General features: G+C 42.1%; 1 protein-coding gene across 4 annotated transcripts in view; it reads left to right on the forward strand.

Annotated features, from left to right (window-relative positions):
* FSTL1 (follistatin like 1) overlaps window positions 1-25,418 on the forward strand; it is a 76,787-nt gene that overhangs the window by 40,878 nt on the left and 10,491 nt on the right. Inside the window, exons 7-12 of one of the 4 annotated variants that reach the window (XR_009262151.1) lie at window positions 2,840-2,958; window positions 4,309-4,421; window positions 4,759-4,869; window positions 7,251-7,327; window positions 17,974-18,128; window positions 18,640-23,822. Coding sequence is in view for 1 of the 4 variants with exons in the window: in XM_058731268.1 (XP_058587251.1) it covers window positions 2,840-2,958; window positions 4,309-4,421; window positions 4,759-4,869; window positions 7,251-7,327; window positions 10,462-10,506 (465 nt within the window). In the remaining 3 variants the exon portion in view is untranslated. Of the gene's footprint in view, window positions 1-2,839; window positions 2,959-4,308; window positions 4,422-4,758; window positions 4,870-7,250; window positions 7,328-10,461; window positions 13,149-17,973; window positions 18,129-18,639; window positions 23,823-25,418 lie in introns of those variants that run through there. The other 3 variants (XR_009262150.1, XR_009262152.1, XM_058731268.1) reach the window with 3 other exon arrangements.

Raw genomic sequence — 25,418 nt, forward strand, 5'->3', positions numbered from 1 at the left:
GCCCCACACCCCCCTTGACACCTGTCCACCTGTCCTGGCAGTAACTTCTCTAACAGGCCCCTATGTGAGACCCCTTGAGAAAGTGGCTTTCCTGTAGGGCATTCTCACTCCCGACCAATAAAGCTTCATCATGACTGACACAACGCTCGCTTCTCCCAGACACTCTGGGAGTGTCTTCGAAGAAAACAGGGATTTTACTATTTTTTGATGATTATTGGAGTCCTGTGTGGTGCAGTCGTCAAAGAGAGATTCCTTCCCTCTAGGCAAACAGCTGTCTCTTGGTGAGAGATCTGATATCTCACAGAAACTGTTTCTGAACCAGTGAACTGCCCTCTAACCCAGCCGGCATTCCTTACGTCAAAATTAGTTGAAAAGAAAATCTAATCAGAATTTGGATAAGATGAAAACCAGACTCTCACTTCACCTAGTAATTCATTAATGATTTCTTAAGTGAAAGTGTAGCAGAATGAAGAGGGCAGGCAGGTGGAGAGAGCCTTTCATGGCCATGTCATACACACACCCCCTCTCGGTGGTGGACTCCTGGTGGCCAGAGCCAGAAATTGGAGCCAGACTTCTTATCTCCTTGACTCTGGTATCATGTTCCCCATATCACCACAGATGCTGTGTGTGAGTGAGTGTCTGGCCTAGCTCATCCTCTGAACAGTCTCCAAACTTGCAGTAAGCCCCAAGCATGGGTTTCGTATCACACATCTTCCCGCCTTTCTACAACCCTACAGTTACATAGAAGAAAAGGGTGCTACATCACATACAGAGCTGGGAATTGCAGGCATACAGAGGTACTATGCCTTTTGTAAGTGGTTAGCTGAATAGAGGCTGAGTGAATTAGGTTGGTTCGTTGTCCAAGATCAAAACCCCCTAAGTATGCCCCCCCACCCAGGCAGTCCAGGCTGTTTCTGGGGTGGGTACCAGACCTCTTTTCCTATGGATTCCACATACAGCGCTGGCCTGGGGAGACCTGGCTGGGCCCTTGTGAGATAAGCATGCACACAGACTGGCCCTCCCCTCAGCTTCAGGCCTGGATCGTGGCCTGAGTGAACTGTGTGCACTCAGCACTGCCTTTTGGGAGCTGGCTGGGCTGTAGCCACCAGGTTCCTGGTGCCCCCAGGCACTGCCTGGCACTGGGTCTGCAGCCATGGCTGCATGGCTCCTCTTCAGACTCTCACTCTCAACAAGCTGTGATGGTGTTGGGGTGTGTGAGGGCTGCTTCTGTCTGTCCAGCACTTGCAACGTTTGTATTCCAGAAAGTCCTGTACTGCTAAGAATGACTCCTGCCCAAGCTTATTTCATTTCTCTCCATTAATTAATCAAGACTTCACAAGGTGAAAGGCAGTTTCCTCAGGGGGAACATCTGAGACCTGTTCCTAGAAAATTTGTCAAGAATGATAAAAAGGTACTAAGCAAGGGCTGACATAGTTGTTTTGTACATGCCTGTCATTATGTATATCATGGAAAGATTTACAACCTTATAGCAGAGTACATGTGACACATGACAGGCATGGAAGGAGAGTCCCTTCTACCGGGAAGCCTGGACAGACTTTTCTTCAGAATCCCTTATATCATCTGGTGAGCCACCTTCAACGTAACATGGAAATGCTGATAATTTCCCAGGGCAGCAGTCTGAGGCAGCCTATGGAAAGAATTTTTCCTAAAAACATTTTTCCTCCATTGGAACTATCTAGGAGGGCAGCAACATCCAACTTAGAATTTGATGGAAACTTGAAATCGACACCCTCTTCCAGCAGCTAGGGCCTGGGCATTTTGAATGGTCCCAAATGGCTATGGTCTGGGTTTAGCACCTTGCCAAGGAGGGGATAATGCCTGAGCTCACTATACCCTCACCTTGTGCTCGTGGGATGTCAGGTAGGTCATGAGGACAGCCTGTGCTCGGTAAGCCAAGGACCCCTACACATGTCTGTGGTGGGGCCCAGAGCAGAGGGGTGGAAGGCTTTGTACCACCTCTGCCTGCAGGTTATCAACTCGGGGCCTTTGCTTGCGACTTCTCACTGCTGTGCTTGGTTAGGGGCACCAGTGTGAATGTGAAGCATGACAGCAAGCCAGGGAAATAAGCAGCAAGAAGTGGTCATGTGACTCCCAGAGTGAGCTCTGAGGGTTGCCTGCATTGTTGTTCCCAAGTAGCTTGTTAGAAATACATATCCAGGGGCACCTGCGTGGCTCAGTCAGTTAAGCATCCGATTCTTGATTTTGTCTCAGGTCATGATCTCATGGTTCATGAGATCAAGCCCCAAGTTGGGCTCTGTGTTGACAGCATAGAGCCTGCTTGGGATTCTCTCCCTGCCTCTCTGCCCCTTCCCCGCTCATGTGTGCATGTGCGCACACTCTCTCCCTGTCTCTCAAAATAAATAAATAAGCTTAAAAAAAAAAAAAAGAAAGAAATAGACATCCTGGGCTCTGCCACAGAATCTGATTCATAATGTTCATCAAGGTTTGAGAACAGGGTATGGTGGCTGGCTTGAACCCAGATGTTAAAGAGGAGAATGTCTGTGGGACGGTGTCAGGGATGAGGCTGCAGGAGGTTCTCCAGCACCCCAGGTGCCTGGGTAACACAGGTCTGTGTTCCCACTGCCTTCTGAGCAGGGTGTGGGTTTGAAAGGCCCCCAGTGGCCTCTGCCCACACACTTTCAGTCTCTCATCTTGGGGTGCTGGTACCTTCTCTGGGGGCCCCAAGTCTTCAAGCCTTTTTTGCATTAGGTGTGAGGCCAAGGCAGGGTTGGAATGGGTCAAGAGCCAAAGATGGGTCAAGCTGAGAGGGAGACACATTACAAAATGTTCCTGAAAGTGCTCTTTATCCCCTTTCCAGAACGTTGATAATGGTGACTCTCGCTTAGACTCCAGTGAGTTACTGAAATTTGTGGAGCAGAATGAAACTGCCATCAACATCACTACCTATGCCGACCAGGAGAACAACAAGCTGCTTAGGTGAGTGCAGTTGAGGGGTCAGGGAGGGGCCCATGAGGGGAAGGCTGGATAGGAAAGGGGATTTGAACCCCTTCCTACCTGCAGAGGGGCCATCAGTGCCAGTGAGAAGTAAAAAGCAAAACAGGAATTCTGTCCTGGTCTATTTTGTGAACATTATGAACTAATATATTGAGCACCACTGGTATCTGATCAAATAGTTGTTGTTTTGCCAGAACTTACAAGGAATAGAAGAATGTAATTTTAAAGTAAATTATCAAGGTCACATCAGAGCAAATGTGTTTCTGAGTGTCATGATAATGTTTTAATGGTTAATTTTTGGAAGGAATTATATCACCGTATTATTCAACTATAAGTCTAAAATAGCTTTAGTTCTGACTTTTAAGATAATTGGTGTCATTTCATATAGAGAACCCTAACTGTCACAAATGTAAGCATGTCCCTGTCCTTTTCTGATATTATTCCAGAGCAAATATTAATAACAATTAACCCCTAAGAAACTTCTGCTCCAGTACATCAGCAAGAATTAAAAATAGGAATAGCACCTCTTTTGTTCAGAAGAAATATAAAGCATGAAGCCCAGATTCTAGAATGATTCTCCCTTAGCAATATGCCATGGCCTTAGAATATAGTATCTGAAAATCCTTCATATTTTGATAACTTGAAATTAAATAATATTTTATTTTAAAGATCAATGTTTGATCTTCATAACATTCCAGTTAAGGAGGGCTCCCTGTCCTCATTTTACAGATGAGAAAACAGGCTCAGAAAAGTTGAAGAACTAGCTCAAGGCCATTTGGGTAATAACTGATTGAACCAAGGCTCACATCCAAGCCAAGGGGAGAGTGAGGGAACTAGGATTCCATAAAACTTTTCTAAACATTTCTCTTTCTAGATAGTGATAGTGATAATGCCTGCTTGAACTCCATAGTCTTTCAGATCCCATATTCCATTCCTATCATCTATTTGTCTCCCTTCTGTTTTGATTTTCCTAGTTTGGTTGACTTGACCAGTACCATGGGGAAAGGGAATTGCTCACAGAAGGTGCACAGGTAGTGAAAACATATGCCAATCAAAGTGAACACAACCATTCAGGAAACTTTAGTCTTCTTGGAAGAACATTTGAACAATGTAAATGATCTGACATCAAGTATAACCAAGTAAAGTCTGGATGCTCACAGGAGTCAGGTTGGATGATAGTTGTGGGAAGGCGTGTAGAAAGTTCCTCAGTTAGCAGTTGTCTCCTTGGCCTCCTCTGGAGGCCCCACATGTATGTGATCCCAATGCTTAGGTCCTTTCTGCGGGAGTGAATTCAGGGTCTTACTGACACATTTCTCCTGTGTTTTGTTTCAGAGGACTCTGTGTTGATGCTCTCATTGAACTGTCTGACGAAAATGCTGACTGGAAACTCAGCTTCCAAGAGTTCCTCAAGTGCCTCAACCCGACCTTCAATCCTCCAGAGAGGAGTATGCTTAACCTAAGAAATATGTGGAGTTGAAGGGAATGAGGGCATTTGGCAGGAGGCGGGGGGAGGGGCAAGATAGAATTGATGGAACTTTCCAGAGCTTGCTAAGAAAATTCCCTTTCACAATTCCAGACTGGGCCCCAGCCCATCAACTCTATGCTGAGGTTAGGATCCAACAATCTTTGGATCAATCGCATCATTTACTCAGATATGGTGCCTCTGAAGGTTAAGCAGAAGCAGGTCTTGTCTGGGAAAAGGGTAAGGTGCACAGACGATGGCCAAGATGTCCTGTTCCACTGTCACCCTAAACTGTTGCCCCTTATTTCTGGTCCCAACAGAGTGTGCCCTGGAGGATGAGACATATGCAGATGGAGCAGAGACCGAGGTGGACTGTAACCGTTGTGTCTGTGCCTGTGGAAACTGGGTCTGCACAGCCATGACCTGTGATGGTGAGCTGTGCCCCAGGCAGAAAGAAGGGACGGCAGGGAGAGGGCTTCCTTTGTGAACTTCACCATGAGAGAAGTCAGGGTGGGGATGATGGAGAAGAGGGCAGTGGCCAGGAGCAAGGAAACTGGGGAGCAAGTGACAGACTACAACCTATAATGTTGGAGCACCCAGTGGGCAGCACTGGGACAAAGCACTTAGGCCAGATGCATTACGTTTGAAAATCACTCCAGAGGCTTGGCATAAGAGAGGTTTAAGACGCAGGGCAAGATCAAATGTTGATGTGAGATTGGAATCATCATAATAATAATGAAAGCAAATACTTAGTGAGAACTATGTGCCAGGCACTCCACTAAGCACTCTACATATTAACCCACTTGATCCTTGTGACAGCTTGGGAAATCTTATATGTAAAAGACTTAGGTGGTTGGAAAACAAAATGACTCCTGCTTGCCACCTATATCCAGCAGAGAAAGGAAAAATGTTCATAGACCCTCTTTGAATTAACAGAATGGGATAACGCCTAAAAAAAGAAAGTTGAGACATGGTTAGGGTGGATTAGAGAGATAGAGGTGTCAGAGAGTTTGGGGGACCAGTGCAGAAACCAAATGGCATGTTGGAATGATGCCAAAGATCAAAAGAAACTCTTGAATCAAAGCCAGGTTATAGGGGAAAAACAGGCGTAATTCGGAGTAGAGGAAAGACAGAAAAGGGTGAGATCAGGTCTAGAATAGAGAGTCACATTGGGTTTGAGAAGAAAAGTCAGTAGGAACCAAGCCCCAATCTGGAACCACCAGATGGGGTGAACTTAAAATTATACCTTAAAGAAACTGAGACAAGAAAGAACGGGATGGTCTTAGGATCATGTTCAGGAAGGTCAGGTAAGAAGGTCAGGAAATTGGGAGACAGAGGTCAAGGACCCAGAAGATGTTTTTCTAGATAAGAAGCCTAGGCAGCAGCAACAGTACAAATGGAACTCAATTGTACCAGGGGATCCCTAGTCTTTTACTGCCCAGGACCAAGTCTCTTCTCAAAGTGGGAAGGCAGGAAGCCAACACAATTCCAGAGACAAATGGAAGAGTAGGAAGAAGCTGTTTAGAGACAGAAATCCTAGAAATTTCTGGAAGTCAAAACTAAGGGTATCCAGACCAAGTACACAGCAGCTACTGAAGCCAAGAGAGAACATTTCAAAATACTACCCCAGCCTGCCTCCATCAGGAAGCATCTTACATTCATCTTCCCCAAACCCCCTGCAGTAGCTCCCCACATCTAACTGCTCCTGGCCTGGCTTTGTAAAGGTAGCCATCCATTTCTAAGATAGGCAGTTGTTAAACATCCGCCTTATGGAATAAGCCTGATCACCTGGATAATAAGCCCCATCACCTGCATCAGACAAAACCCAAATGATCACCTCCATGGGACAATGCCCACTTCCACAGCCACACTGGACAGCTCGTCCTCCCTCTCTGGATGGCCAGGTTTAGAGCACTGTGGGTATAAAGAGCACCACAGATGGTGGTGCCCCAAGGTGAGCATGTCTTGGTGTGTGGGCCATGTTGCTGAGAGGACATTGTAGAGGCAGCACTCCAGAGTCAGTACCTGAACGTTAGTCTGGTCTTAGATCAGAAATCTCAATGGGGCAAAGAAAAAGTGACATCAAGATATAAAGCCAGGTAGAGCCACAGCTGAGGGAAACTGCTGTGATTAATGCCAAACTCAGGAAGGCATGGTGGAGCAGTGTTTCCTGACGGCAAACACTATACTTGGTAAATGTACAGAGTCTATCCCAAACCTACTGAATCAAACCCATAAAAGAGCAGCTTGGGAACCTCCACTTTTAAGATATATTCTATGGGGTTTTTTTTTAATCACCATGTAAGTTTGGGAAATACTGCTAAATATAGTGGCTATCAACCCTGCCCGCACATTGCAATCACCTAGAAACTTTACAAAATCCTGGTGCCCAACAATAATTAAATCAGAGTCTAAAAGTGGAATTTAAACACGTGTATTTTGAAAAGTTCTCCATGTGAATGGTTGAGAATCCCTAGCCCAGAGGAACGTCCTGAGTCAAGACCCAGATATTCCCCATAGATTTTACAGCAGGGCCAGTGCCTGGCATGGATATACGTGCTGGAGCAGTCGGAGACACTAGGAACAGAGGCCGGGGTGGGGGGGTGGAAGAGATTGCTTGGTTCACAGTGTGTTACTTTGGAGGTGTCAGTTGAACTGGGACACTTCATATTCAGAGATATGCAGGCGGTTCACCTCTCCTTCCATAGGTTAAATGGGAGATGAAATTGAGAGCCTAAAAGGGAGATATTGGTAGGATCCCTAACTGGCTTCTATCAGTGAGCACTGCCCTGAGCTTTGGTTCTTCTTCCAGGAAAGAATCAGAAGGGGGCCCAGGCCCAGACAGAGGAGGAGATGACCAGATATGTCCAGGAGCTCCAGAAGCACCAGGTGAGTTGCAGACTCCATGCTGGCTCAGGTATTCCTGCTGCCACTAAGCCCTTCTGCCATTCAGATATCGCCTAATGCTCCAGATGTCCAAGGAGCCACTCTGTTCCATACAATAGGTCCTGAATGATAAACCTATGCTATCAAACCATGATACAGACAGTTCCCTAATGGAGTCCTGTGTGGTCCAGCAGGTCCCAACAGATGTAGGTTACAACTTGGTAAATTGCTTTATAAGCAAGAATTAGCCAGGTGGTGATTTGCAAATATGTTGGAAGTGGTTTGCAAATGAGCATGGTCTATGGAAGTGTTGCTGCTTCCTGTCATGACCAGTGCCCGGACCTGAAGACTGTGAGCTCCTTGAGGGCAACAAGCAGGAAATAAGTGAATGTGGACCACAATAAAAGATATTTCAGTTAAATGCCAAGCTGGTTAGAAAACAGCCTGGGATTTTCAAAACCGAGAGAACTTAGGGGTTCTGTTTCCTGGAGACTTGAGAAGATAATAAATAAGAATTCTGTTCAGGTTCTGTATCATCAAGTTGAAGATCTTCTTGGGGAAAAGGCTTTTGGCAGAATAGCGATTCACTGACATAGATGGTAAAGGCCTGGAGAGAAAACATGGATGTGCTGGACTCTTGGGCCTGTCTTGCCCCTGATTTACCATGTAGTTAACAAAGGACATTGTGCCTCAGATCACCTGTCTCTACACTGGGTCTGTTATACAAGCCTTCTCTCTGACTTAAGTTTTGAGAGAATCTAACAGTCACAAGAGCTGCTAAACTATTGAGATGAAATACTTGATTTCAAAATAATTATTAATATTAATAATGCTCAAAAATAAAATTGCTCATATTTACTGATGGTTTTTATATGCATTTTGTCATTATTGTCACTCATAATATAGAAACCTCATGTCAGTTTTGTTTTGTTTTTTAATTTATTTCTTTTGAGAGAGAGGCAGAGAGCGTGAGTAGAGGAGGGGCAGAGACACAGAATCCAGAGCAGGCTCCAGGCTCTGAGCTGTTAGCACAGAGCCCAGTGTGGGGCTCGAACCCACAAGCCACAAGATCATGACCTGAGTTGAAGTCGGATGCTTAACTGACTGAGCCACCCAGGCACCCCCCTCATGTCAGTTTTTTAAGCAGAAGCTCCCAGCCTTTTGTTTTTCCATATTTCATCAGTCTTGAGTCTCCAGATGAGTGCAACCACATAAAAGAAGAAAAAAAAAACTTAATAGGAATTCCTTTCCTCTGGGGTGGGGAAATGATCAGAGTAGACAGTGAGGAGTGGATTATAATAGCTAACATTTTTACATGTCTGTTTTATGTGAGTTCCCTCAGAAAGAAGACGCTAAGGCAAGGACTTGAATACAAATAGTTTATTTGGGAAGCAATCCTAGGAGACACTAGACAGGGAGCTGGGAAGCCAGCCCAGGAAGGGAAGGAAGCAATAAAGAGCGTCTACCAAGGCATGTTACCACTGTGGGCGTGTGGAGCTTAGTCCTATTGTGGATCTCTGGGAACAGAGTTCCCATTCCTGAGGGGGAAGGGAGAAGGCACGTTCCTACACAAACTCTCATCAGCCATTGGCAAGGGCTGCCACCAGCGACATGAATTCCCTGGCATTTCTGACCTGCCAACATGTGTGGGCAAAGCAAGCTCCAACAGCCAGAGAAAGCCTCAGGCAGAGAGGTGCAGGTGCTGGCAGTAAGAAGCCGTACCCGTGTACTGAACTGCTAAAGGCAAGGGGCTATGGATGGAGAACCAACCGTGTCTGCTAGATGCCAGGCACTGTTGTTTTTTATTTCCTAATTAGTTTTTTTATTGAGATCTAATTTATATACCATAAAATTCACCCTTTTAAATATACAATCCAGTGGTTTTTATATATTCACAAGATCATCAACCATCACTACTACCTAATTCCAGAACATTTTCATTATCCCACAAAGACACCCTAGGCCCATTAGAAGTCATTCCCCATTCTGTCTTCTCCCAGCCCCTGGCGGCCACTCATCTACTTTCTAACTCTATTTCGATTTGCCTATTCTGGACATACACAAATGGAATCATACAGTATTTGGCATTTTCTGTTTGACTGCTTTCATCTAGCATTATGTTTTCAAGTCTATCCTTGTTATAGCATAGGTTGGCACTTCATTCCTTTTTATGGCTACATAACATTCCATTGTATGGATATACCACATTTTGTGTATCCAGTCGTCAGCTGATATTTAGGTTGTTTCCCCTTTTTTGCTATGATGAATGATGCTGCTAGGAACATTCTTGTTCCAGTCTTTGTGTGGACTTATGTTTTCAGGTCTCTTGGGTATATACCTAAGAGTGCACTTGCTGGATCCTATGGTAACTCTGTGATTAATCTTTTGAGGGCTGCCAGACTGTTTTGCAAAGTGGCTGTACCATTTCACATCCTTGCCAGCAGTGTTGCTCTTTTTTCACAAACTCACCACATTTGTCCTTGTCCATTATGTTTTATTTTAGCCATTGTACTGGGTGTGAAGTGGCATCTCATTGTAGTTTTGACTTGTATTTCCCTAATGACTAATGACGTTGAACATTTTCTCATGTGTTTACTGGCCGTAAGTAAGAAAGGCTTCTTTGGAGAAATGTGACACTGTTGTAAGAGGTGGCACTTTATTACCCTCACTTTGTAGTTGAGGACATTGAGGCACAGAAGTTTTTATAACATGGCCAAAGTCCCCCAGAAAATAGCATGTCCGTGACTCAAGTTCAGATAGTCTGCCTCTAGAACCTTTGTTCTTAACACCTCTCTGGACTGGGATCCAGAATATCTTGTAGCACTTGCATCTAGTATCCTTTTCTTCATTTTTAAAATGAGGATAATCATGTTTGACCTGTTGTGTCACAGGCGTTCAAGTGGGCTCAGCTACTAATGCAGTGACAGCCCCTATGTGACCATGTCAAAAATAAGACCTGATCTTTGCCCTCAGTTTCTTCTCATCCACAGAGGAGACAGACAAGTAAACAGAATGAAAATTTAGCACAAGCATGAATCTGTCAATGCTATATAAAGTCTTGAGGACTAGATAGATACCAATGATTCTTTTTTTTTTTTTTTTAATTCACAATGCTTATTTTCTCCTGCATCTCAAAGGAAACAGCTGAAAAGACCAAAAAAGTGAGCACCAAAGAGATCTAAAGAGGAGGCATCTGGGAAGGGCGTCCAGAGCCTGGCACCTTCTTTCACTTCAGCGCTGAGTTCAGTATATCCAAGTGTCTGCTACAATTGCCGATTCACCAGTATTTGCTTGTATAGCAACGAGTTTTATTTTGTCTATTTGTTTTGCAGTAAAGGAAATGGGGGTGGCTGGCGAGGAGGGGAAGGGCCATAGCCTTCATTTCTAGGAGTGCTTTGAGAGAAACTATAAGTGGTGCTCAGGGGCTGGAGACAAGTAAGGAAACTGCATCAGGGTTGGGAGAGGAACAGATCTGAACCACGGTTGGCCACGGCTATAAACGTCCTGCAGGGAGTGCGAATGATGCCAGAGAGAACTTTGCAGGCTGCCCCAGAGGAGGGGTCTGGCAGAAGCCCAGTGGAGAGGAACACATTCTGCGTCCAGCCCTTCCTGTCGCCATCAGCATAATAGACGTCCAGCATCCGTGCTTCTCATGGTCCCAACCACTGCCTCTAGATACACAGCCACCCTTCTCGTTACCCAGTTGTCCTTAGGCTTGGAGTTTCTGGGAGGGTGCACACAAATGATGCAGATACTTGTATAACTTTGAGCCCCTTAGAGACCTAACCAAATTTTTAAGATACTTTTTACCAAAGGTGCTATTTTTCTGTAAAACTTTTTTTGGCAAGTTGACTTCATTCTTCAATTATTATCATTATATTATTGTTGCGTTTTAATATTTTATTTTCTTGACTAGAAACTGAGCTTTTGTAATTATTTTTCAGTAGTCCTGCCATTTCAAAGGAGGGAGAGTTTGGGGTTCTTTTCTGGTGCAGGGACCACTATAACCAAGACTCCTCCCACCCTGCCACATACTAGATGCAGCCCAGAGTTGTGTCCCCTGGCTTCCAGTGGATCAGCAGTCTGCCAGCAGGTGCCTCAAACAGAAGCCAGGGAATACAAAGCATCTCCATACAAAGCTTTTAAGATCTAAAAAGCTAATTTGTTTCCATTTATTATAAGTTCATGCAAATCAGTATTCCAAAGAATGGAGACAAGTGCAGCCAAGCAAGGCTTAGATATCTGTGCTTAGATGTCAATATGTTTGTTGGTTCACCACTAGGAGAGTGATTTAGCCCTATCTCTTCCTATTTCTGGGCCTCAGTCTCCTCAGTGAGCAAGTAGGAATGCATTAATCTCAATTTGATAAATTACAAATTCTCTGGTTCTGATCATTGGTCCAGAAGGATACAGGTTCCTATGACTTTCCTTCTCCTTAGGATAAATGAAACCTTACTGTTACAACAAAAGAGTCAGGTGGCCAAAATCCAGATGACCAAATCTGACCTCAGTCTGCACGGCTGCACTGGTTGTGCGGTGATGTAGTACCCTCTCCGGTAATGTCTGCCCAGGAAGAGAATGGGAAGGAGAACTACTCCACTTTGTTGAAACTTTTGCATTCCATCTTTAACCTTCTTGGAAACAGAAATAGCTTTCCCTTTCAAGATGAGGACAAAAGGTGGTTTCACCTTTTAAGAGGAGGGAGGGAATGGAAATTGAGTCTTAAAACTGTGATTGGGGAAAAGACCATTGTTCCTGTGTTATGGACTCTGTGATGATTAACCCCACTATTTACCATGTATAAGATGCATTTGGAATAACGAAGATTAAAAACTTGACAAAAGCGCTCATCTTCAGAAAGCAGATGGGGAATTATATAGATTGCATTGCATGGGCAATACTGAGAACGTTGTGCTGAATGTGGAATTGCCTCTAAACAAGTTTCCTTGTTCTCCTTTGAAAGGAGAGCATTCTGTTTTGTTTAGATTTCTGACCTTTTAGATACATCCCATTTGAAAGCTCTCTTTGAGCCCTACTTGTGCACTCTGAAATGCACCTCCCTGTCCAGTTGTCTTGGAGAGCTCCCACAGCACACCTTGATCAAGTTTTGCCAGCTCTTGGACATTGAGACAGAGGGCAGGCATGCCAGTTTGTTTAAAGCTAGAATCCAGAGTGTCTCCTCACCAGTTACATTTAGGACAGTGGCTGCCATTTAAGATTACCCTACCCTGCACCACGGAATTCCCAAGAGCAAATCTGCATTCCTCCTGTAAATATGGACGCTATTGTCTGCACCACAGAATCACACGATCTGATGACCATTCATGGAAAGCTGCTAAATAGCCTAGTTTGGGGAGTCTTGCATGGAGCTTTGTATGGAGCAAATAGGATTAAATCGGGTTCAGTTCCTCCAGCTCTCTACAAGCACAGAGCTTAGACTGCAAGCTTCCTTGGGCTTTCTCAATGTGTATATGATTTTATTAATATATTGCAGTGTCTGTTAAGATTCAGTGTTCATGGAAACCTTCTCACATGCCATGACTCTGGACTCCATCACTGTTTTGGGAAAGCAGGGCTTCTCCACCTGCTAATAAGCCCATGTGAACAAGTCTGAATGTCTTTCCTTTACACTTAAGTTTTTAATCAAATGTCAAGCAGCAATTTGAACAGGTTTCTGTTGCCTATGTGTTTGTGAAATGTATTTGTATTTAGTAGGCTTCCATATTGCATTTAACTTGTTTTTGTAACTCCTGATTCTTTTTTTCTTCCCTTTTTTTTTTTTTTTTTTGGATACTATTGATAAATAAAGAAATTAAAATAGTAATTGTGTTGTTTTCCTTCCCCTGAATTAAGACTAAATAAAGTTGTGAGAACATTAACCATTTACCTCATAAAAGTCGATTTGGCTTTCAGGAGCCTTAAAAGAGGTCTGAAGAGTTTCTCCTAATAAAACCGTGGGACTGCAGCTGGGAGGGCAAATTTACTTAGGGACTGACAGAACAAGTTTATTTAAAAGGATCCTGGAGGCACCTGGGTGGCTCAGTCAGTTGAGCATCCAACTTTGGATTCAGGTCATGAATCCAGGTTCGTGGGTTCAAGCCCCACATTGGAGCTCCAATTCTGTCTCTCTCAAAAATAAACATTAAAAATTTAATATTAAAAAATAAAAGGATCCTGGACGGTGGGTCTGGAGTAGGAAATGATGAGAAGTCAGAGAGCATTCCCTTTTTTTTTTTTTTTAATGTTTATTTTTGAGAGAGAGAGACAGCATGAATGGGGAAGGGGAGAGAGAGGGGGAGATACAGAATCCAAAACAGGCTCCAGGCTCTGAGCTGTTAGCATAGAGCCCAATGTGGGGCTTGAAGTCACGAACCCCAAGATCATGACCTGAGCCGAAGTCAGACACTCAACCGACTGAGCCACCCAGATGCTCCCAGATAACATTCTTATATTGGGCAGAGGTTAAACTAAATGGCTCCTAAAGCCCCTGAAGGTCCTATGAGACTGGAATGAAACCAGGTAAGGCTGGCTGCAGGTGAACCTGCATGAGAAGCCAAGTCAACCTGGAGATGTGGCACAGGGTGCCAAGGTCTAACTGGACAGCCTTAATGGCTTTCACCTGATACATACCCCATAAGGACAAACATTTCCAAGTGAAGTGAATGTTGGCTGGTTAAAACCTATTCTGCTCCACCTTGGAGACACATGACCATTACTTGCTTTCTGCCTCCCTACCTGAGTCTTACAGATACCATGCACTCCACACCCCCAATAATTATGTCTTCCAAAAGTGCTCATTCCAGTTGGTTGAGGTTTACACTTTCTTAATTTTAATCTTCTGTGGAGAAGTCTTGCTTCTCTAAAATTACAGCCAAATCCCTTGATTGGATTTGGGGTATTACTCAAATGTTAATCAAATATTAAAAGGCAAACTCTGGTTATGTTATTGCAATAGACTACTGGTCTCATTAATCAGTTTGATTCTTCAAATCTTTATTCTCAGAAGGAATTTTAAACCAAATTTGAAGAGTACCTTGTCCACAGTCACTTTTAAATTCTGGCTAGCCTCCCCCAATCTTCCATGCTCTGGGAACACTGCTTTTACAATATTTATGTGTTAAGAAGTGAAAATGAATTAAAAATAGCCTGAAAGAAGCTTAATTCAGATGGTATGGTTCCTATAATCAAATGTATTATTATGAATTGTGCAAATTAATACAAATTACTTTGATTAGCTTTAGTTTTAGAGTCCCTGTGTCAAATTCTCATCAGTCCTCTTGAATTATCTCTGAAATAAGGGGGAGGAGGGAGGAAGGAAAAAGAATGAATGGGTGGATAGCTCCAAGCAGATGCCATCAGAACCCTGGAGTAAGTGTAGCATGGATGTGTGATGTGAAGAGGAAATCAGGACCACTGCTGGAGAAGGCTATTCCATGCTGGACCACAGGAGGCATCATGCTGCTGCCCTAATGAGACAGTCTTGCTGTCAACAGGAGGTAACTGAGTTCATTTTTAAAAATTATTTAACACATTTATTATTGAAAAGTAATATGGTAAAAAAACATGGTAAAAAAAACTGTCAAAATGCAACTAAAAAATCCATCCTTTTGGGGCACCTGGGTGGCTTGGTTAGTGAAGTGTCCAACTTTGGCTCAGGTCATGATCTCAAGGTTCAGTTTGTGGGTTTGAGCCCCGCATTGGGTTCTGTGCTGACCGCTCAGACCCTAACCCGAATTCTGTGTCTCCCTCTCTCTCCCCATCCGCTGCTGGCACGTGCTCTCTCTTGCTCAAAAATAAATAAACATTAAAAAAATGTTTTTTAAATCCATCCTCTTAGAGGGTGTATATTGACAAAGTTGCTTATAATTACTGATTGTCCTTCAAAGAAATTATACCTATTTACATTCACACCAAAAATATACAACTTAGCGTCTATTTCCTACATTTTTGCAAGCACTGTGTCCTTAAACTTTTGGGCCTCTGATAGAGAAAAAATGGTAATTCATTTTTCTTTATTTCAAATTTATTTTATTACTCCCTTTGTGAGATTGAGCATCTTTCTATAAATTATTGGTTCTTGCCCTTTTCTTTCTTTTTCTATTGGTTCTTAGTCTTTTTCTAATTGGTTTGTAATGGTTCTTCATATATTGTTATTAGCCCTTTGTCTGTTATGACGGTGGCTAGACCTAGCAGTAGAAGCTCGGTTAGGAGGTGATTTCAGGAATGAGGTGAGAAATATGGTGATCTGAATTAAGATAATGGCAGTGAGGATTCACGGAAGGTTTAGGAGGTAGCAGGGACAGGAGTTGGCTATTGACTGTCTATGGGAGTTAAGGAGGAGGTAACAGTCCAGAATGACTCCAAGCTTCCAGCTTGGATAACTTGGTAGATAGTCATGCCATTTCCTGTGATTGGTAAGAGAACAGAAGATACTGCTTGGCTCGGGGAGGAAGGAAGGGAGGGATGGCGGGAGGGAGTAATGAAGGAAGGAAGGAAGGAAGGAAGGAAGGAAGGAAGGAAGGAAGGAAGGAAGGAAGGAAGGAAGGAAGGAAAGAAGGAAGGGAGGAAAAAATGAATTACATTTTCCACAAATTGAATATGAGTTACTTTAAGACATCCAAATGGAGATACCTTGTGAGCAGTTGGATAGATTTCTGGAAGAGTTTCTGGAAGAGCTCTCAGCTCTGGAGGTACAGATCTGGGAATACACAGTGTAGAGATAGTATTCCTTTGTGTAGACAAGATGGCTATGGAAAATGTATCAAGTGAGGAAAAAAAGAAAAAAAATGTTGAGTTGAGAAGGTCCATCATAAAGAAAGAAAACTCTTTGGAAAAACTCTGGGCTTGTATATTTCTCCTGCTTCCTCATGGCATCATTAACAAAAAGTGCACACAGAAAAAAGGTATAATGGGTTGAGTTCATATATGAGATTCATATACACAGCACGTAGAGAATTCACATGGGAAATGATACTGTGGATTCTATAGAGAGGTCAAAACTTAGAGCACGTATGGAATGGAGTAATACAACTTGCTGGAAAACAGGCTAAATGAACGTGGGAGAAAACAGGAAATGCACCCTGATGTTACCACTGGAATACAGAGGTCTTATCTGACCTACTGTGGTCAGATATGAAACACCCAGAAACTGGATAAAATGAGGGCCTATAAAAAGAATGTATTGCCAGGAAAATAAGAGACAAGATTGTTAACGGATAAGAATGCAATATTTAACTGGGAAACTTGTATAAAATTGTCAAAAGGATGAAACATGTTTGAAAGGAAATTTTTGCCTTTGAAAGAAAAGGGACTTTATCCTTCTAATTCCTAGCCTAGTTTTAAATTATACAAAGTTAGCAGAATTTGTCATTTTCCAAGGAGCAGGGACAGCTCAAAACAAAATGATCCAAAATTGTTCCACCAGACTCCACAGTAAAGCTGGTAGCCAGTCACATTTATATTCTCACATATTCTTTGTGTTTTGTAAATGCCAGTCATCCCTAGTCTCATGTTTCAACTTCTTTCTAATTGACCTGTATCGTAACAACATTCTTGTGAATGTTGTTCTGGTTTAACAACCAGGCTTCCTAGGTTTAAATCCTGGCTCTGCCTGACCCTGCCCTTTATACTCCTGGAAGTTATTTAACCTTCTGTGTCTGGTTCCTCTTTAAAGAGGCATAATAACAGTACTTAACTCATCATTTTTCTTTTCTTTTTTTGAGGATTCAGTGAGCTAATGTACACAAATTTTTTTGAATAGTCTGTGGCACAAAAAGAGTCCTATGTGTCAAGTATCATTTATTATTATCAATTATTTTAACCTATTATATTTTCTTATAAGTCTCACAATGAGCCTATGAAAAAGATATTTTATAGATAAGGAACATACAGTTCATAAAATTTCGGGAACTTGTCTAAGACCATACAACTAGTGAGGAATAGAGTCAGGATTCACTGGGTGGGTCCCTCTCATACTCATTCTATCTTGCTGCAATGTTTCCCTTTATTTTATTTTATTTTTTTTAACCTTCAAGATTTTAATTTATAATTTAAATTGTATCACAGAAATCATACATAATGTGTTTCCCTTTATTTTAAAAATCATCACATCAATGTGAATCACTAATTCCTAATTAATGTTCTCCATTATGTAGTTGCTGAGCACATATAAGTAATTCATAAGTTCCTTCATTTAGTTCTAATAGCTATGTAAATCCTTTCACTTTTTTATTTTAAGTAGATATGTGAGTACAGTTCAGGCCAGGCCTCTAAATTTCCCTGAAATATGATCCCTGGTCCAACTTGGTCTCCCCATAGAGGATACATCCAAGAATCATGCCAGCCATTGTGGGTCCCCCACAACTTCTAGCACACATCTCAAAGTTCTGTCCTGGTGAAAACTTACCTTCAGAATGCAGCTATCAATCTCCCTGGTGTGCCTTCTTCCTGTGACATTCTACATGGAGGTTTCAGAAGCAGATATACATCTTATCTCCACAGAAATTATTTCATCACCCGAATCCACTGATTCAAAAAATTCAGGTTGTCAACCAATTAACATCTCTGGTTCTTTGACAATTTTCTGTGTTGGCTTTTGTCTTACATGACTTTTCCTTGTCTCTCCCATAACCTAATCTTGATTCCTACAGGGCCCAGGACAGATGTCATCCTCCAACCCCCACCATTTCCAAAGGGAACAAAGGAGGAGAATCTGCACAAAGAGCATTGAAAGGAGAGATTTGGAAGGTGACGTTTAGGAATAATAAAGACTGAAATCAACTGGACAAATCAGAAGAGTTTAAGAGTTAGTCTCACTTTCTTTGACTTTCCAAGATTTCTGTAGCCTTTGTCCAATAATGCCCAGAGAAGGCTTTTAGAAATATAATGATCCCATCTATAATCAGTTTTAGGAAGATGTCCCTTAGGTCTCCTTTTGTGTTGGCAAAGTGCCCATGTAATCTCAATACCAAGAGCAAAAAAGTGGCTTAGAGGAAACCTGATCTGCCCTGACTCTCCAACAAATCATCACTGAAGCACCACATCAATGAAACATACACAATGTAGATAGTACATCAGGCTTTCAATCATCTTTTATTTTGCAGTTAAGGTTGTTAAATTCTACTCAGAGCATTTAACATGAGAGAGGCATAAGGTCAAATGAAAGTAAATCTTATAAATGAAACAGAATTAAAGATGAAGAAATAAGACTTAAACATGCAGGCCTGAGAGACACAAGATAGGGGAGCTCTATAGTTTCAGGCAGCATCCAACACACTGGACTTATTACCTCATTACTTTTTCTTGGTTTATGACAGATAAGTGCTGAGAACAAAAACGAATATCATCCACAGGAGAAAAACAGGAGCTCCACTGGCTAAAGGCAAGACAGTTTGCTCTTTGCGTAGATGTTATTCAAATCTCTTAATAGTAGACATACATGTGGGGATACTTTATCCCTGTAAAAAAAGAATGAAAACATGGTAGGCTAGGGTTCTGTACCAGAGGCAAACCCTGCAATCAGCTACAATGCATCTCTGAAAGTCCCACAGGAAAGAACAGTTGAGAAAAATGAATCATCTCTGTTCTCTGTTCCCTAAGAGCAGTAACACTCAAATAACCCTCACTCGGCACTAGCAGTTCTCCATCTGTGAGGCAAAATTCTGATTTACTCACTCATCAATTCAACAATATTGTTGAGGGAACAATTAGAGAAGCAAAAAGAGAAAAAGGAAGTGAATGGATATTTCCTACCAACTTTCAGAGACAGAAGGGAAACAGAAGCCAAACAGGTCCATGGCCTTGAAATTGCACTACTGCGTCTATTAGGTTTGTAGGGCTGAGACACATGCAAGAGGAATTGATGTCACCAGTCAGCAAATCCCACCACATTTCAGTATTCTCTGAAAGGAAGTAATCCCAGGCCAAGGAACAACTGCAGAGTCTGTTTATTAGCTTGTGAGTCCACAGAGGGAGAAAGGAGGAGGGTGCTCCTGGTGTGACCTGAGAAAAGGAATAGAGAGGTCATGCATTTCCATATCAAGGTTCCAAGTTATTTTGCACCTCTGGAGCCATGATGATAAGACTCAGGAATTAAGAGCTAACGACGCCTATTCCAAAAGTCTACTATGTTTCAGAGGCCAGAAAAGAGAGATAGGGCAATGTGGTTTCTCTTTATAAGGGATTCACACAGCCTTGTGACAAGATGAATAATAATGAATCTCAGCAATGTTAAAAGTTTACGAATATAATATATTTCAGGTGTTGTGGAGAGTGTGTTTTTCCAGGGTGGTTACATTAGAGTGTATGTAAATGAAACACCCTTGACTTGTAATATGCACAACCTGAGCTACTGTATGTGGCTGTCTTGCTTTTCTTTCTCCAGCTTCCATGCTGTCACCCACAAGAATCAAAAGGGAGTCCCAGAGTTCCACATGATCCAGATAAGTCTGCTCCATCCTGGCTTCCACTCCTTCATCAGAGAGTAAAGAGAGGACCTGAAAATTCTGTGTGCTCCTGACAAAACCCTCACCCTCTTTCCCCTCAACAACATTCACAGCTTTGCCATTATGGTCTGTCTTGAGATAACCATATCTAATCTCACCGTGTCTTTTTCCCTTTTCAAGCTTAACATGACAAGAAGCACAAGACCCCCAGTATATCCTTAATCCCGTGGACTCTGATCTCCCTATGGCTCTTACCCTTCCTTTTTGGATCCTATTTACAACCCATTCCCAAATTCTGAAACCCTTCTACTGTGCCCTCTGGAACCTGCTATCAATCATCAGCAAACCCCTTCTATTCTCAACTTCTGTTAACATTTCCCTTACCTTCTTGCTCTAACTGAAATTTGACTTTCCTCTGAGGACACTTCTTCCCCTATAGCCCTTTCAAGTTTTCTTTCTAACATCCTCCATACATTTGACATAAGTGAATTCCTTACTTCTCATTATGGCTTCCAGATAATTCTCTCTCCCTCCTCTCTGCACACTTCGAGCTTAAAATCTCATCCCATTAGACTTTTCCATTCACTACCTTCCATGTTACATTCTTCTATTGCTCCCCACCACCATTCCTTGATTTTAGGTGCTGGTCCTGCCAAGCCATTCAACGTTACTTCTGTCATAATTCTTGGTGTATGATCCACCCATTGACCTTCTTTGGACCTGGACCTTCTTTCCTTTAAGGATCTTGTTTCCCATTTTCCCTTAGTCACCCGCTCCATGGTTAGAACTTAGATTTTGTCATTAGCATTAACCACAACCACTCCATTATCTCAATTCCAAGCAATGAAACTCTCCAACCACTACCTTCTACCCCTCCAGCTCACTATCTCTAGTACCTGACTCTAAGAACTCTTTGGCTGCCATTAGGACCTGGATACCAATGATCCTACTGCTTCCTCACTGTCCTTTCCCCTGCTTTACATCCCTTACCCTTTCTAACACAGCTTAGATCCCATGGGTGGTTACATCATCACTTTCTAGCACATATCTGTCTTCCTTTGTCACACCTGTATGGCCAAACCCCAACATCTGGCTAACCCTACCCTCCTCCCATTCTGTGCCTATACACAAGCAATTGAATGTGGCTGGAGAAAAACACACAACCATACTAAGTATTCTCACTTTAGATTTACAACCATAAACCTCAAATATGCCTTCTGTGCTACCCAGGAAGACTGTCATGTTTATTTAGTTATTCTCCTCTCCTCTCCTAGATGACCGTTTCATCCTTTCTCCTCAAACCTCCAATACCATCATACCCAGCCTCACATTCAGCTGATAAACCTCCTATTTCACTAAGAAAATTAGAAGCAAGCAGAAGAGAATTTCTACAAGCTCCCCAAACCACACTATTCACTTTTGTCATCAGTGCCTACATACTCTGACTTATGCATAATCTTTTGCATAATCTTACCTAGGCAAACCCTTCTACCTGTGCATTGGACCCCATCCTTTTGCCTACCAAGAGACATTACTCAGCAATTCTTCCCCCATTCTACTTCAACTTTACCCTCTCCACTTGTTCATTATCAACATACAAACAAGCTGTTATTCCTCTCATCTAAACAAAGAAAAAGAAAAGTGAAACCCTAACTTTCTCAGCTAACATACATTTCTCTGCTGCTCCCCTTTGAAACAAACTGTCTTCTGTGTTACCTCTCCAGTGATCTATTCTTAGTCCCCCAAAACTGCCTGTGTTCTTTCTCTCAAATGATCTCATCTCAGTCCTCCTCTTATTGACTTGTGTGCAGCTTTTGGCACAAGTGATCACTCCTTCCTCCCTGAAACATTTCCTTCGTTTGGCTTCCAGGTCACAACACATTCCTCTTTTCCACTCTACTTTACTGTCCTTTCCTTCTCATTTCCCTTTGCTGGTTTCTCTTAATCTCTCTGACCTATAAATGTTGGAGGGTCCCAGGGTTCCGTTCCTGGACCTCTAATCTTTTCCATCTATGACTGCTCCCTTGTAAGCACACTTAGTCTTACAATTTGAAATACCATCTATAGACTGACAACTCTCAGTTGCATGTTTCAAGCCTGGACTTCTCAACTCCAATTTCAGATCCAACCATCAATTCAACATGGCCCCTCAAATGTCTGAAATGGGCCTCTCTGACTTAACACATCCAAACCAAATTTCAGACTTTTGGATCAGAATAAATGGTGACTCCACTCTCTCAGGTGACTCCACTCTCTCTTTTCTGCACACCCGTCATCTAATCTGTCAGTAAATCCTATCTGCTCTGCCTCCATAACCCACTCTCCTCTCACCATTTCCACTACTACCATCTTGGACAAGTCATCATCTTTTCTTACCTGGATTATTATTACAACCTCCCAACTGGCCACCCTGCTCTCATCCTCATCTCTCTTGGCTCTTTTCTCAAAAGTCACCAGAAAGATACTTTTAAAATATAAGTGAGGTAATTTTACTCCTCTGTTGAAAACCTTCTAATAGTTTCCCATCTTTTCTCAGAGTATGAGCAAAAGCCAAAACCCTTACAATGGCCTATAAAGCACAATGCATTCCAGTCTCTTGTTATCTTTCTGATACCATCTCTTACACTCTCCTCATATTCTCTTCATTCCAACCAGTGGTCTCCTTGCTGTTACTCAAATCCACCAGCCCTTGTCCATCCCAGGGCCTGGCATCCTCACCTCCTACAAATTCTTCTTAAAATTTAGTTTCTCAGTAAGGTTTTTCTCTGGACAACCTATTTAAAATCACAACCTTCCTTCCCTCCCCCTCCACTCTTTTTCCAATCTGCCTTCCCTGCTTTATTTTTCTCTATACAACTCTTGACCATTTGATACACTACCTATAAACATTTAGTTTACATTGAAATATAATATACACACAGAAAAGTACATGTAAGTGTTCAGCTCAATTAATTTTCACAAACTGAATGCAATCATGTAACTAGCACCCAGACCAAGAAACAGAATATTACCAGCACCTGCAGATTTTCCTCATGCTCCCTCCTAGCCACTGTGCCCTCTTCACACTCTAAGGGTAAGCACGACTCTAACTTCTGACAGCATAATTTTGCTTGTTTTTGTATTTCACATAAATGGACCCATACAGTGACATACTACATATTTTAATGATCTGTTTATTTACTGCCTATTTTACCCAACTGCTAGCATGTAAGTTCCAAGACAGAAGGAATTCTTTTTGTTTATTTCTGTATACCCAATGCCTAAAAGAGTATCTGGCACAGAGTTGTAGCCCAACAAATATTTGATGAATGAATGAAATATTGAACAAATAGAAATGAGAGTAGGAGATTTAGGAAAGGCTTAACGTCTGAGCCAAATCCTTCAGGATGATTAGGAGTCCATGAAGCAGTCCCAAAAAAGAAAGGCAACCTAAGCATAGGCAGGGCCTCTGTGGTGGTTTGGCAGAATGAAAAAATAAGCACAGTCTAGAACCATGAGAAGTCAGTTAGCTGAAAGTAACGGCAATAGCCATGTGTTGAAAAACAGTGAGTTATGAGGGTGGAAAAATAGGCAGATGCCCGATCTCAAAGGGCTTTATATAAATAAGTCCACGCACAGAGTTAGAAAGGAAGAAAAGTAAAATATAGGGGACTCTAGGCACTTCCAGGACACCAGGCATTTTTAGGTGTTGACCTTTTGGAGCATTTCAGAGGACATGAAACAGGAATTTCCTTGAAGTCAACTTATTAATAACTTTTTGTAGTGTCTCAGAAAAGAGTCTGTGGCCCCCATGGTAATGGTCAGAGACCTCTAACTACTTCTGAATATGTGAGAAAGGCTTCTGAATATGTGAGAATAATCTGAGGAATAAGTAACCTCCATTTTTCTTTCCTTTAAAGGAATGGACAACGCAAAATAAATCTCTGAGTCTGTCTAATTATCCTTGTTTTACCGGAACGGGCCAAGGAGCCAGGAGCTCTGCTTTCCTCACCTGCTGCCCATGACTTTGAGGAGATGGCACCCCATCTCATGGGGAGGGATAAGCCAGAGATGCTGTGAGTGTCTTCATTACCCCTGAGGGCTGATGCCCTACATCAGTGGTTCTTGAACTTGAGAGTGGGTCAGAATCACCTGAAGGCCTTGTTAAAACACAAATTGTTAGGCCTACCCCCAGAATTCTTGATTTAGTAGGTCTTGGGTGGGGCCTGAAAATCTTCATTTCCAACAAGCTCCCAGGTGGTGCCAATGTTGCTCATCTGAGAGTGCGGCTTGAGAACAACCACCCTACCCAATGCTATCCTCCTAAACCAAGTGAGGCGGCCCTCTGCATGCTCCTGCTGGACCCGATTTCTCTCCATCATAACTCCCCTCACCCTGCAGAGTTCCCTCATTTAATCAGTGTCTTCCCCACTAACCTGTCCACTGCATGAGGACAGGAACTACTTCAATCTTGGTTATCTTTCATGGTGCAGTGCCAACATCTGGCACCAACTAAACATTCTTCCAATGTTTGTTGAATTAATAGATGAATGACCCTAACTGGCTTACCAAAAACACAGAAAAATAGAAGAAAAAGAGGCCTCCAAAGAACATGGTTCCAGCCCCCTCTCCTCTACAGATAAGCACAGAAAGCATGAAAGAGTAATTGTTCTTTAGCTTCTTCTTTCTGTTCTTCCAGTGAAGTTTGCTCCCTCCCAATTGTCTCTGAGCTTTAGTTTCCCCATCTATTAGATAGAGGTTTTCCAAATAAAATATAGGACACTCCATTAAATTAGAATTTTACATAAATAACAAATAATTTTTTGGCATACATATGTGGTAATGTTTGTTGTTTATCTGAAATTCAAATTTAACTGAGCACTCTCTGTTTTTATTTACTAAATCTGATAAACATACTTATATGTGGATATTATTTTTCTCATCTGATTCCCACAATGATTAAATAAGTACCTATACATAAAGCCCTAGAACAGCAACAGAAGCCAAGTAAGAGTTCTATTTAAGTATTTACTATTATTTTTATCGTACCCATAGAACACACACAGACACACACACACACACACACACACACACACACCTGGCTAGAGATTCAACACCTTTTTTCTATTAACCTACTCCAGTTTTTTGTTTTGTTTTGTTTTGTTTTTTAGTTTAAATTCAAGTTAGCTAGCATATAGTGTAGTGCTGGTTTTAGGAGTAGAATTTAGTGACTCATCACTTACATAAAACACCCAGTGCTTATCCCAACAAGTGCCCTCTTTAATGCTCATCACCCATTTAGCCCATCCCCCCAACCACCTCCCCTCCAGCAATCCTCAGTTCATTCTCTATATTTAAGAGTTTCTAAAGATTTACCTCCCTCTCTGTTTTTATCTTATTTCATTTTTTCCTTCTCTTCTCTTAAGTTCATCTGTATTATTTCTTAAATTCCACATATGAGTGAAATCATGTATTTGTCTTTGGTGAACTGACTTATTTCACTTAGCATAATATACTCTAGTTCCATCTATGTATATATGTATATATATATATATATATATATATATATATATATGTATATGTATATATGCATGCCACATCTTCTTTATCCATTCATCAGTTGATGGACATTTAGGCTCTTTCCATAATTTGGCTATTGTTGATAACGCTGG

The sequence above is a fragment of the Neofelis nebulosa genome, chromosome 5, assembly GCF_028018385.1.
Source record: "Neofelis nebulosa isolate mNeoNeb1 chromosome 5, mNeoNeb1.pri, whole genome shotgun sequence".
NCBI classification, from domain to species: domain Eukaryota; kingdom Metazoa; phylum Chordata; class Mammalia; order Carnivora; family Felidae; genus Neofelis; species Neofelis nebulosa.